Source organism: Macaca mulatta, chromosome 7 (genome assembly GCF_049350105.2).
Source record: "Macaca mulatta isolate MMU2019108-1 chromosome 7, T2T-MMU8v2.0, whole genome shotgun sequence".
In the NCBI taxonomy this organism is placed as follows: domain Eukaryota; kingdom Metazoa; phylum Chordata; class Mammalia; order Primates; family Cercopithecidae; genus Macaca; species Macaca mulatta.
In genome coordinates, this window is record NC_133412.1 from 59,168,428 (window position 1) to 59,181,355 (window position 12,928).

Here is a 12,928-nt window from a genome sequence, read left to right on the forward strand (position 1 = left end):
CAGAGAAGAGAGAGAGGGAGGGAGAGAAAGGCTGCTCAGATATGCAGAGATCTGGGGAGAAACTGACTTAGCAATGGAGCCCCAGGAAGATGCATGAGAGACAAAGAAGGGGAGGTGCAAAGGCTTTCGGGTCTCCCAGCCAGGCAGGGGCATAGAATGGCAGCAGGCAGTGGCCAAAAATAAACAATAAAATTTTTTTTAAAAAAAGTCAAAAAAACAAAACCTAAAAACAGAGTCAGAGAGACTGAGGGGGCCTTCTTTTTTTTTTTTTTTTTTTTTTTTGAGATGGAGTCTCACTCTCATCTGTGATGAGTCACCCAGGCTGGAGTGCAATGGTGTAATCTCAGCTCACTGCAACCTCCGCTTCCTGGGTTCGAGCAATTCTCCTGCTTCAGCCTCCCGAGTTACTGGGATTACAGGCATGCGACACCACGCCCAGCTAATTTTTGTATTTTTAGTAGAGATGGGGTTTCACCACATTGGTCAGGCTGGTCTCAAACTCCTGACCTTGTGATTTGCCCACCTTGGCCTCCCAAAGTGCTGGGATTACAGGCGTGAGTCACTTTGCCAGGCCGAGGGGCCTTCATTTTGCAAGAAAAGAAGTCATTCGTTTTAAGAAGAAGGGACGGGAAAGAAGAGAGCTGATTCTGGGTTTCTGAAGGGCATTTAGGGGAAGGGGACAGGGTTGTTCTGATTGGCTCTAGAAGGCAAAAGTGATAGGCATGGAGCAGGTTTCAGCTCTGGAGAAGGAAAAGCGTTCCTACCATATAAGACACCAGTCTATGTGATAAGCTGCCAGGCTCCTTATCTCTAGAGCAGACCCTAGAGCATCCTTGGGAGGGGCACTATGAAGAAGGTGGGTGGAAGCCTTGGGTTGAAGAGAAACTAGATGGTGTCAATGCCAAAATTCTTCGCAGTATCCTAAGTTCGGTAAATCTCTTGGTTCTGGTTGTGGGCATTTCAGAGTTTAGGTCCCTAAAGAGACGGTGAATGCCAGATTTAGGGCAGTAAGAAAAATTGCGAAGACCCCTCCTGCCAAAGTGGGTGTGTCTTTTACTCTCCCACCAGACTCATTCCAAGGTAGCCTAGGATCTGGCTGGCACCAAGGCTGTGGTCCTATGTGTGGACAAGGTTGGTGCAATAGAGGCTGACAGAAGATAGGGATCCCTTCAAGGATTGGAAGAATGAGGGAACCAGGAGCCGAGCACTGGGGGACAGAAGCAATGACAAAAAGCCATGGAGCGGTCTGGGAGACAAGACTCAGGAAGTTTTGGAAAATAAATGGAGTAGACAGTGCCCTAATGATGGGACTGGAATGATTCATTCGAACTAAATGTGCTTCAGAAAAAGAAAAAGGTCCATGTGTCTGAAAGAGGGTGAGCAGAGTATGAAAAAGTATATTGGGAATTAGAGAGCATGCCGGCCACCGGGACCAGCCTGGTGCAGCTGTTGTGGATTCACCAGGCCCTTGAGCTTGGATCTATGAAGGATATAAAGCCATGGAAATTTTAGGGAGCAGAAAGGTTGGTGAGAATGGCACTTTGAGATGAGCCTGGTAGGGTGGACAGGACAGATGGAAGGAGCAGAGGCATGGAGACCAGTTAAATCTACCCCTGGGACACAGGAAGTGAAGGCAGCCACCGTATTTGGCCCTAGAGTCTGTGGTAGCACGGACCCAAGACTCAGCTCTGGATTCTGTGTAGTCCCTTGGCCCTCGCAATCAGACACCCCCCAGGAGCATGCTCATCTGACCCCTAAAAAGGGCAGAGGTGAAAAGGAGCTAACGAGATGGTTCCAGCGCAATTGCAAAATGACTTCCTGCCCTTCTCAGGGCCAGCATCTGCCTGACTTCCCGGAAACTTGAAAAGTAGCTATTGTTGCCTCTCTCTATGGCTGAAACAGTAGTGAAGATGGTAAAAGAAAAAAATAGAAGTGCATTCACATACTCCACCTTTCCCTGGTGCTGGTCCTGAGAGCGAACCAGCTCTCAGGTTCTCCTGAACTCTCAAGTTCTCCTGACCCAACCCCAAACTAAGTCCTGGAATCACAGAGGATAGGGCTGGAGAGGGAGGCTCATGGACCCCAGTCTGCATGCTGTCAATGCCATTGAACATGGAGAGCCACAGAGGTCACTGTTTTCTCTCTAGAGTCAGAGTTGGAGTGGGAGGGGACCCAGAACATCCCCTTCCTGTGTAGAACAGGAGAGCCACAACTCCCAGAGCACACCTCTGCTTACAAAGAGACTCCTTCCTCTGCATGGTATTCAGTTTGACTCCAAGGGCAGGGAAGTGTCCTTCTCTCCACGACTCCACTGAATGTGAGGCCAGGACATGCTCTGACTATCTATCTGCTCTTGTCCACAGGTTTGCTGACAATGGCATCGGCCTAACCCTGGCCAGGTAAGGGCAACTGTCATTGTATTTGGACCTCTGTGGGATCTTGTCTCTGGACATCTCACCTTAAACATCTTCTCTCTACAGTGGTGGAACTTTCCCATATGATGACGGCTCCAAGCAAGAGATAAAGAACAGTTTGTTTGTTGGCGAGAGCGGCAACGTGGGGACAGAAATGATGGACAATAGGATCTGGGGCCCCGGTGGCTTGGACCATAGTGGAAGGACCCTCCCTATAGGCCAGTAGGTTTGCAACCATGTAGCTCCTTGTTCTGAGTGGCTTAACCTAAGTGGCTGTGTTGGAAGGGAAAAACTTAATGGGTAGTTTCTACCTGTTGACTCTGAATTCTTCTGTCCTCTACCAGCCAGAGGAATCATTGAGCTGACTGAGACTAACAATTAAGGGATGAAATCTGGAATGGGGAGAGAGAAGTCAAAAAATGGTGTGGAATATGAGTCAACAGGGTAATGTGGCCATCAAAATGCGTAATGTGTTCCTGGGCTACGTTAATGGGAATTTAGTGTCTGGGATCAGGGATCATGAGTCCTTTTCTCTGACAGCACACTCACTTGGAGTGTTGCATCCACTCCTGAGGATGGGAGAGCGATAGAGTCTGGCCAAAGCACACTTAAAGGAGAATAACCAGGAGGGTGACAAAAGCTGAAGCCATGTCACATGCAGGTTGGGGTCTTCAAATAGGAGACAGGATCATCACTTTGGGGACAACATGGGGGATATTGTTGCATGTTCTCAGAGCTGCTGTGCACATAGGGGATGAGACTCATTCTACAATGGTCCTTAGGGTTAGTTTACTGCAAGAAGGATGGATCTTTTTACATCAGATATGCTCAACAACAGAATAGCAGGACTGTCCTGAGGAGTCCTGGGCTCTGCAGCTGGGGAAGTTCAAATGAAGGTCAGACAATAAGCAGGTGGGTGGAGAGTGAGTGAGTGACTTGGAAGGTTGATGAGCAAACAGGGATAATGAACTCAGTCAATTCCTTGGAAAGCCACAGGCTGGGTCAGTGGTGAGGAAATCTCCCTTCTTCTGCTGGTGTTTCTGCTCAGGTGTGAATTTAAGCCAGAGAGCAAGGTTCAGAGCCTGTGAGCAGCATGGTGGTCCCTGTGCTCCTGATGATAAGATCAGCCCTTCTTGTCTTTCTAAGCTTTCTACTCTTTCTCTAGGAAGATGTAATTTCTACTACTAGAGCCAGGGCACAAAATACACATTGACCTAAAACTTCCAACCCAAGTGGACATGGAAAAGACTTTGCAAAGGCAAAATCATGATCTCCTTCAGCACGAGGTGGGAGAAGCCCTTCCTTCTGTCTAACCTGAGTGACGGATCAGTCCCTTTCAGCATTTGTATGAGTGACCCTGAATCTGCACGTTCAGGGTTTCTTTGCCAAGAGTTAGCAGCCTCCCAGGGCCAGAATGCTCTGATGACTTCCAAAGGTGATCCTGTTTATGGAAACCTATCAGACTGAGGCATGTTCCTCAAATTGCATCTGCAAGTAGGAACCTAAGACCTTGCAATCCTCATCATGGTTGATCCATCTTGTATAGAGCTGGGTCAGGCTGAAGTGTAAAACCTAAGTATAGAGCTAGTAAAAATGGACTGTCTCCAAAATATGTGAAATGAAAAAATGCATGGAGCCACCCCATGAGAATCAGGATTCTAGGTCATGATGTTAATCAATTATAAACATAAAAATATAGAAATGCAAGGAGGCTTTGGTGCCCGCTGAAGGCATGTTACCATGACTGCTGTGGCTAGGGTCTTCCTCAAGGAACCATATTGGAAAGGAAGGGAGCCCAGGGTTGAAGATCAGGGACAACTGGAGTATGGTCTCTCCCTGTGGGCAGATATTTTTTCTGCTTCTTTTTCCATCTTTCTATCTTTTCTTCTTTATATTTACTGTGGAAGAGAATGGGCTTGACCCAGATATAGAGACACCAGCATAAGCATACATGTTGGGTTTGGAGAAAGAGCAAGCCTAGACTGGGGCCAGGCCCAAGAAGGGCCACCAGGAAGCCCAGCCAACCTCCCAGACCCTTGTTTCCTGTGCTCTGCTCAGGAGTCTGAGACAATGGGAGAAGTGTGTCTGAGCAACCTACTCCATGCTAGACCAAGGCAAAATCTTTAAGTCACCAGTTCTTGTCCAGTCTCTCCTACCTCCACGTCCAAGCCTGTGGCCGCTTCCTACCTCCTTCTGGGTCTCAGGGCCTTCTTGGGGTTCTCTGTCAGTCCACAGTCTTGCTTTTCAGTGGGACCTCCCTTTCTTCTAGGGGTGCTGAAAATGTTGCCTTACAATTACTTTTATCACATGTTTATCACCTTCCATTCTGTGTTCTTTTCCCCTCTGTTTCCCAAACCCAGCACACTGACAGTGTGAAAGGCTTACTCACAGAGGAGAAACTCATGTGGGTCTTAATCTGATTAAATTGTTATAGCAACTAAAGCTAAGGCGATAATGACTAACAGCTCTACCTTCCCAAGAAACATATTATTGGCATGCTCCAGTGGTATTTACAGTATTTACCCAATGACTCTTTATATAATGGAAACACTGGGGGAAATGTTGAAATACAGGACCATTCTCCAAACTCCAAACCAGCAACTAGATGGATATTCATTCACTCATCCATCCATTCATCCATCCATCCATTCATCTGGCAGTCATTCATTGACAATTAGTTTGTCTATACATGCTTTAAATTAATTGATGAATTAATAATTCATTAATTAATGAATCAGTAATGATCTGGGGCAGGGGGAGTTGCTAGAGGTGGGGATCAGGAATGGTTTTACCCAGGAAGTCTCTGCTACCATCCACCTCAGAAGGGGCAAACAACATGGCATTTAGACTGACATCTTACTTCCTTAACTCCATAGGAATGGACAACATTTAGACTGACATCTTCCTTAACTCCATAGGAATTTTCCGATTAGAGGAATTCAGTTCTATGATGGCCCCATCAACATCCAAAACTGCACTTTCCGAAAGTTTGTGGCCCTGGAGGGCCGGCACACCAGCGCCCTGGCCTTCCGCCTGAATAATGCCTGGCAGAGCTGCCCCCATAACAACGTGACCGGCATTGCCTTTGAGGACGTTCCGGTGAGTGAGGCGCCACGGCAGACTCCCGGCAAACCCAGACTTTGGATGGTGATTCACAAGTCCCCTGGGGCCCAGAGTTTGAGCTATTGCCACCACCGCAGGGGTTGAAAAGCCTCCTCCAACTAGGCTGGGCCATGTCCCAGTTTGCTCTTCATCCAAACTGGAAAAGTACAAGCGTAGGTTGCCCCACAGGTCAGGTCTGGGTAAATGCCCGCTTGCTCTCTCCCTGCTCAAAACTCAGGCCAGCCTCCAGAGGACCCCGACGTGTGGATCGAGGTTCCTAGGCTGTTCCTCCAAGGGTCTTGACTTTGACAAACTGAGTCTTATGACCAGGCCACCTGAGTTGGCACAAAGAATCTAACAAGCCCCACAGTTTCCAAGGGAAGTCTTAAGTGATGATGTTCTGTTTAATCTCTCCCCAAGAGCAGACTATAAACAGAGCCTTCCTTGCCCTAGACAGAGAAGGCAGAAGAGGAGCTGAGGATTAGGAGATCAGGAGCAAGGGCTGCCCCGTGAGACCAGCCGGGGCCAGGCCTCCTGTGCATTTCCTTCAGGTTATGGATTCCCAGACTTTTCCCTCCTTCTCCTCCCTGCTCCTGCCTTTTGCCTGTTTGCCCAGTTTCTGGCAGGCTGAGGGAAATGATGTGAAACTGAAATGACTTAATATCTTTACTCAGGCGACTGAGGGCCTGAAAAAGGTCAGTCATGGAAATCTGAGAGGGCCCATGCTGCAAAACTGTCTTCCTGAAACATGCCACACACACATTTTCTCCCGCACATGGATGCCCCCGTGTGTGTGTGTATGTGTAAACGTGTGTGTGCCCTTTCTCATACACACATCACCACCACCTCCCTCTCACACACATTCACACTCACAGTCCTCAGTCCCCCTCCTCCATCTCTGCAGTTGGTGAAGCCTGTGTGTCAGAGCAGTCTCCAAGCTCACCCACAGCAGCCAACCCTCCAGCGAGCAGAGGCCAAGAGTGTGTGCTAGGTCTGGGAGTTGAGGCACGGTGAACCTTTGACTGTGACTCCGGTTGCATCGGAGGGGTCAGCCTTGCGGTTTCTCTCAGTGCCCGAGAGCATCTTTGTTTTGGCTGGCTTGTAATGTCAGTGGAAATCGGAAACCTCACCCTGGCCTGATGACGGCTGCAGTTTCCCTTCACCTTCTAGCCCTGCCTAACTTTCCTGGGCTCTGTTTAGATTACTTCCAGAGTGTTCTTCGGAGAGCCTGGGCCCTGGTTCAACCAGCTGGACATGGATGGGGATAAGACATCTGTGTTCCATGACGTCGATGGTTCCGTGTCCGAGTACCCTGGCTCCTACCTCACGAAGGATGACAACTGGCTGGTCCGGCACCCAGACTGCATCAATGTTCCCGACTGGAGAGGGGCCATTTGCAGTGGGCGCTATGCACAGGTGGGGACACCTTTCTGGGGGCCGGTCACTCACTTATTCACTCATGCAACAAGCATTCACTGAGTGTCTACTGTATGCCTAGCTCTGTCTCAGGGCACAAAGAGATACAGAATTTTTTTTTCTTTTTCTTTCTTTCTTTTAATTTTTTTCCTCTCACCCAGTAGGATTTTTACAAAGTTAAAATCAAAACACTTGGTAAACAGAATGCTTAGAAAAAAAAGAACCCTCTGGGTCAAATGCTTCGATTCAAGTCAGGTTCCAACACTTACCATTGGACTTTGGGCAAATTACTTGGACTCTTGGAGCTTCAGTTTCCTCACCTATAAAATAGTTGAACTTTCCTAGCGAGATTTTGGGGGTGGTTTCAGAAAATACATGTAAAATGTTTCACCAGCCCTATCCAATAGAAATATAATGCAAGCCTTACATGTAATCTTAAATTTTCTGGTAGCCATGTTAAAAAGTAAAAAGAAACATAATTTAATTTTAATAATACTTTAATTGTATTCAAAATACTATCATTCAACATGAATCAGTGTAGAAAATCATTAAACAGTTCTTGTTTTTTTTTTCTGTCTTCAAAATCCACTGTTGCCCACTCAATTTTCAATCAAGGGAAGTGTAGTCCTACTGAAACAATAACGTTGTGTTTAATGTGAATTTTTAATTTTATTTTAAATTTATTTTTGCATTTTTATTGCTATATAGTATATTCTCTTGGAGCATGCATGATATTTTGATACATGTATATAATATGTAATGATCAAATCAGGGTAATGGGATAGGAAAAAATATTTACATTGCTTTTGTTTTGAAATTTAAATGAATTAAAGTTTAAAATTCAGATCCTGAGTCACAGTGGCCACATGTCCAGTGCTCAGTGGCCACATGAGGGACAGGGCAGGTCTAGATGGTGCCTAGAATGGGGCAGAACTGAAAATATTAGTTAGCTATTATTATATTATTGTTACTTCTAGTATTTTGATGAATGACTAATGAATAAATGACTAAGGGCAGAGAGGCCTGACAAAATGAATTGTCAGGTTCACAGTGAGCCAGATCATCTCAGAGAGTGAAGGAAACATGTATGAATGAAGACGCTGTCTTCAAAACTATCCTACAAGGCAGGCATTATTATCACCACTGTGGGTGTCAGGAATTGGGGTGTTAGAAAAGAGCTAAATGGTGGTTTGGGTGTGGAGGAGTGATAGGAGAGGGAGATAGTGTTGGGCTGAAGGAAAAGGGCCATAAGGGGCAAAGGGGGCACAGGGTGCAGCTGGTGGGGGTCAGGTGCCAGCGGAGGTGGCAGGGCTAGCATTTAGCAGGAAGAAGGACCACAGGAAGACTGGGGCAGAAGGCAGGAAGCTGAGGGTGTTTCTCTCTGCAGTAGAAGGTGATGTCATGTGCTGAGAATTTGGGGATTGGGCTTGAGGAAAGTAACCTCCAGAGAGTGATAAAGATTTGGAAGAGCTGCTGTAGAGAGTGGAAAATGTTGACAAGAAGCTTGTGGAAGGAGCACCTGGCAGTGTTGAAAACCTAGCGGAGACTGGAGGCGGTGCATTTGCAGAGGCATCTCTCTCCCAGGCTGTGGGATTTTCTCAGCTCTGCTCAAGAGCCCTGGGAGAGGCGGAGCTGTGCAATGAGTCAGGGGGAGGCTTCTGCTGCAGGTGTGGGCAGAGGAAGGGCCAAGATCCTAATGGGAGTGAGTGGTTGATGTGATGGTCTGAGAAAGATAAGAAGGGAAGTGGAGTCAGAAGGGAGCTGATGGAGGACAGTCATGCCCTGAGTAATTGAAGGATGACCAAACCCTCAAGCCTGGCATCCATGCTGTTAGCATTACACAGCCTCAGCTCAAGGTCTAGGTATCCCATACGGAGCCTTGATTTTCCTTCCCACACTTTCTTTCTGATACGTTGCTTATCTTCTGTGAAGAAAAGCTCATTGTTAGAGCTTGCCAGATTATCATAACTGGCAACTGGTTAACTGTTATCCATAGTATTTTCCCTTCACTTTACATCTTACAAAATGCTTTAATGTATCCTTTACCTTCTGATACTCAGGGCAACTCCCTAAGATGGGCAGGGTTGGTTTCTCTTTCCATCTTATATGCGATAAAACTAGAGAGGAAGATAACCACTTCTTTCCAAAAGCACAACATCATTGCACATTGGTGTGATTGTCTCTCTTGGCCACAGTTATGGGGATATCGTTTTATGAATTTGGGATGTGCCATAAAACAGGACACAGTGGGTTTTTTTTGTTTTGTTTTGTTTTGTTTGTTTTGTTTTGTTTTTTGAGACAGAGTTTCACTCTTGTCCAGGCTGGAGTGCAATGGCGTGATCTTGGCTCACCACAACCTCCGCCTCCCAGGTTCAAGAGACTCTCCTGCCTCAGCCTCCCTAGTAGCTGGGATTACAGGCATGTGCTACCACGCCCGGCTAATTTTGTATTTTTAGTAGAGACAGGGTTTCTCCATGTCTGTCAGGGTGGTCTCAAACTCCCAACCTCAGGTGATCCGCCCACCTCGGTCTCCCAAAGTGCTGGGATTACAGGCGTGAGCCACTGTGCCTGGCCGACACAGTGTTTTAAACCAATGCTGGGCTAAAGCATCCAGGCTCTTAGGTCCCTGGATCTCAATGGCTGACAGTCTTGCTTTCGGTTTTTCCTCTGCAATGAGGCACCATTTATTCATGCAGTGTGTTGTGGCACCACAAGGACTGGCCTCAGGGGCCAGACACTGAGAGGGAGTAGGAGGGAGAAATAGGCCAACACACCCAGGCACTCTCTCAAATGCAGGCAGAGTAACTGCCAGTTATAGGCGAGTTGCATTTTATGGTAGAATTATAAAAGTTCTCTCTTTCTCTCACTCCCTTCCTCCTCCGTCCACATCTCTGTCCTTTGTCCAAAATTTGCCATCTGACTATTATGCAGGCTCTTCTCAAATTTCCACTGGAAGCTCAACAGAGCACTTTTATGAAGATGCACAGAAAGCATTAGCTGGATTACACAGTAAGGCCTGGGCTGTGTCCACCAGCAGAAAGAGATGTCCCCTTATTTGGCCTTTCTTTCATTCAAGCCTTCTAAAAAGGGTTCTGTAAAGAGAAAGTGCCTTTGAAAGTGCAGTCTGTAGTCAGATGTTAACCAGACACTCTTGGAATAACCCTTTGTAATAGCCTCATTGTGTGTTTCCTTTTTGGGTTTTAAAAGATGTACATTCAAGCCTACAAGACCAGTAACCTGCGAATGAAGATCATCAAGAATGACTTCCCCAGCCACCCTCTCTACCTGGAGGGGGCGCTCACCAGGAGCACCCATTACCAGCAGTACCAGCCGGTTGTCACCCTGCAGAAGGGCTACACCATCCACTGGGACCAGACGGCCCCCGCCGAACTCGCCATCTGGCTCATCAACTTCAACAAGTGAGTGGGTGCCCGGCCAGGAGCAGTGAGATCTGTGGGCAGCTGCTCTGACTGAGCTCAAAGCTGATAACGATGACTTGTTGCAAAGTCCTGGCCTTGCCTCTTATGGAACCACAAGCTAGCCCATGTGATTGATCCCTGCAGGAGTACCTAGAGGGGCTGACATCACCCAGGAGTTAAGCATTAAAGGACACAGGCCAAGCCCCCGCTCCGGCATGGGTGACCTTGGGTAGGGCATGTAACCTCTTGAGCCTGAGCTCCTTGATCTTTGAGTTGAGGATAGTATTATCGTGCAGGAGTGCAATGAGGATCTAGGGAGATGAGGTATGGTGGGCACCCAGGACCTGGCATTAGCGAGTGCTCGATAGATGGCAAAAATATCTGGGTATTGTTGTTACCATCCTACAGAGAGGGAAATGAGGTTCTGCGAGATAAAGTGATGAGGGTGAGGGCATCTAGATAGGGCTTCCTATATTTAGATTCAAGTATTTTCTATGCACATTATTTACTTGTCACAGTATTTCTGTGAGACGGACATTGATCAGATGTGGGAAATGAGACCGCAGAGATGAAATGGACCCTACAATCAAGCTGGACCCAGAAGGGGCTGAGCCTAGGTCCTTTGGATCCTGTGCTCTTTAACTACAAAAAGAATGTCTTTTTCCCAAAGTTCCATACGGAGCACCCCCAGGGTTGGCCCTGGAGACACACCAGTGAAGCATTCAGACTCTGCTCACAGGCGGCCATTGTCTCTCCCTCACTCCTTGAACACTGCAACTCAGTCGCCATGGCAGCAAGTGTTCTTTCAAAATTTCCCATACAAAAGTGGAGGTGTCATTTGGTGGAGGTTTTTTGGTCTGTTTCTCCAAGGCATGCTCCAGAGGCCCTGTGGCCTGGACACCCTTGCTTGTAACCTGACTCTACTTCCAATCCTAGGGGCGACTGGATCCGAGTGGGGCTCTGCTACCCAAGAGGCACCACCTTCTCCATCCTCTCGGATGTTCACAATCGCCTGCTGAAGCAAACGTCCAAGACAGGTGTCTTTGTGAGGACCTTGCAGATGGACAAAGTGGAGCAGAGCTATCCTGGCAGGAGCCACTACTACTGGGACGAAGACTCAGGGTGAGCAGGTGCCCACCTGGCTGCAGGAAAGTGGCTCGACCTCATCTTGTCCCCTTGGCCTTTCCAATAAGTCTGAGAACAGCCATGTAGTTAATGCCAATTAATGTAAGACATGTTTCTAGGCATTTTGATTCTAAGGCTGGCTGTCCCATACATTAATGACATTTTTAAAACTGTTAAGCTTTAAAAGTAAAATAAACACTCTATTAAATATACATATACATGTAGGGAATTTACATATTTCAAAAAAAAAAAGTGAAGGCAGTAAATCTTAGAATCCAGAAAACATGGTACATTATCTCAAATCCTCACAACAACCCACTTGGAGCAGAGGATTAAGAGATGGGCAGCCAGGCGTGGTGACTCACACCTCCCAGCACTTTGGGAGGCCGAGGTGTGCGGATCACAAGGTCAAGAGTTCGAGACCAGCCTGGCCAACATGGTGAAACCCCATCTTTACTAAAAATACAAAAATCATCTGGGCATGGTGGTGCATGCCTGTAATCCCAGCTACTCAGGAGGCTGAGGCAAGAGAATTGCTTGAACCTGGGAGGCAGAGGTTGCAGTGAGCCAAGATTGCACTCCAGCCTGGGTGACAGAGTGAGACTCTACCTCAAAAAAAAAAAAAAAAAAAAAAAAAAAGAGAGAGAGAGAGAGAGAGAGAGAGAGAGAGAGTGAAAGAGATGGGCAAAGAAGGCACAGGGAAAATAGGAGAGACTTCCTGAGATCATAGCATAAATTTGACCCAGCTGGATTTGAACCTAGATCTGTCTGTCTTCAAAGCCCCTCACCCTTTTACTAACCTGCACTAGGTTCTATTCAATAGAGATAAAATGAAAACAGAGTATCTGTTCCTGGGAGTTCTTTGATCCCCTCTCTTAAAAAGAAATTTAGTCTAATATCTTAAGAATGCCAAGCCAGCTCCACAGCGAGGTCGATAGCAAACTGTGAGGAGTAAGGGTGAAAGATCATTTGATGGCCCGTTTTCTATTCTTATATGGAAGCCAATGATAAGGAAACTGATAACAGGTGATCTGTCTTATTTATGGCTCCATCAATTTGATTAAGGGAAAATTAAAATTTAGAATCAAAAGTATAAGTACAATGTTGGGATGGGAGGGCAATAGAAAATACCTTTCTCCCCACACAAGCGCTAAGCCAGTTGGGGGCAGACAAGCTGGCAGGTGAAGAGGAAGCGATCCATTTTATTGATGATAAAGCTGTTGGAGAATAGAGCTTCCCAATATCGTCCCCAATTTTACCTTCTCCGCCGCAGGTAGCACTGAGCACAGGCTCCCCACGTAGGGCCCAGCCCCCAAACCTCAGAGCATGTAAGACAGACCAGAGTGCCCCTGCTCTACGGGCTGAGCCAAATACCCAAAACCAACCAATTATGAGACACTCTTTTCCCATGGGAAGAAGTGGATGAGGGGAGGGACCAGGGGCCAGGAGTAT

At 47.1% G+C, this 12,928-nt stretch overlaps 1 protein-coding gene across 1 annotated transcript in view; it reads left to right on the forward strand.

Annotated features, from left to right (window-relative positions):
* The window catches only part of CEMIP (cell migration inducing hyaluronidase 1), a 171,862-nt gene that overhangs the window by 146,544 nt on the left and 12,390 nt on the right, over positions 1-12,928 (forward strand). Inside the window, exons 19-24 of the mRNA XM_015142864.3 lie at positions 2,364-2,399; positions 2,481-2,636; positions 5,333-5,513; positions 6,717-6,932; positions 10,140-10,351; positions 11,288-11,473. Coding sequence (XP_014998350.1) covers positions 2,364-2,399; positions 2,481-2,636; positions 5,333-5,513; positions 6,717-6,932; positions 10,140-10,351; positions 11,288-11,473 — 987 coding nt within the window. The remainder of the gene's footprint in view (positions 1-2,363; positions 2,400-2,480; positions 2,637-5,332; positions 5,514-6,716; positions 6,933-10,139; positions 10,352-11,287; positions 11,474-12,928) is intronic.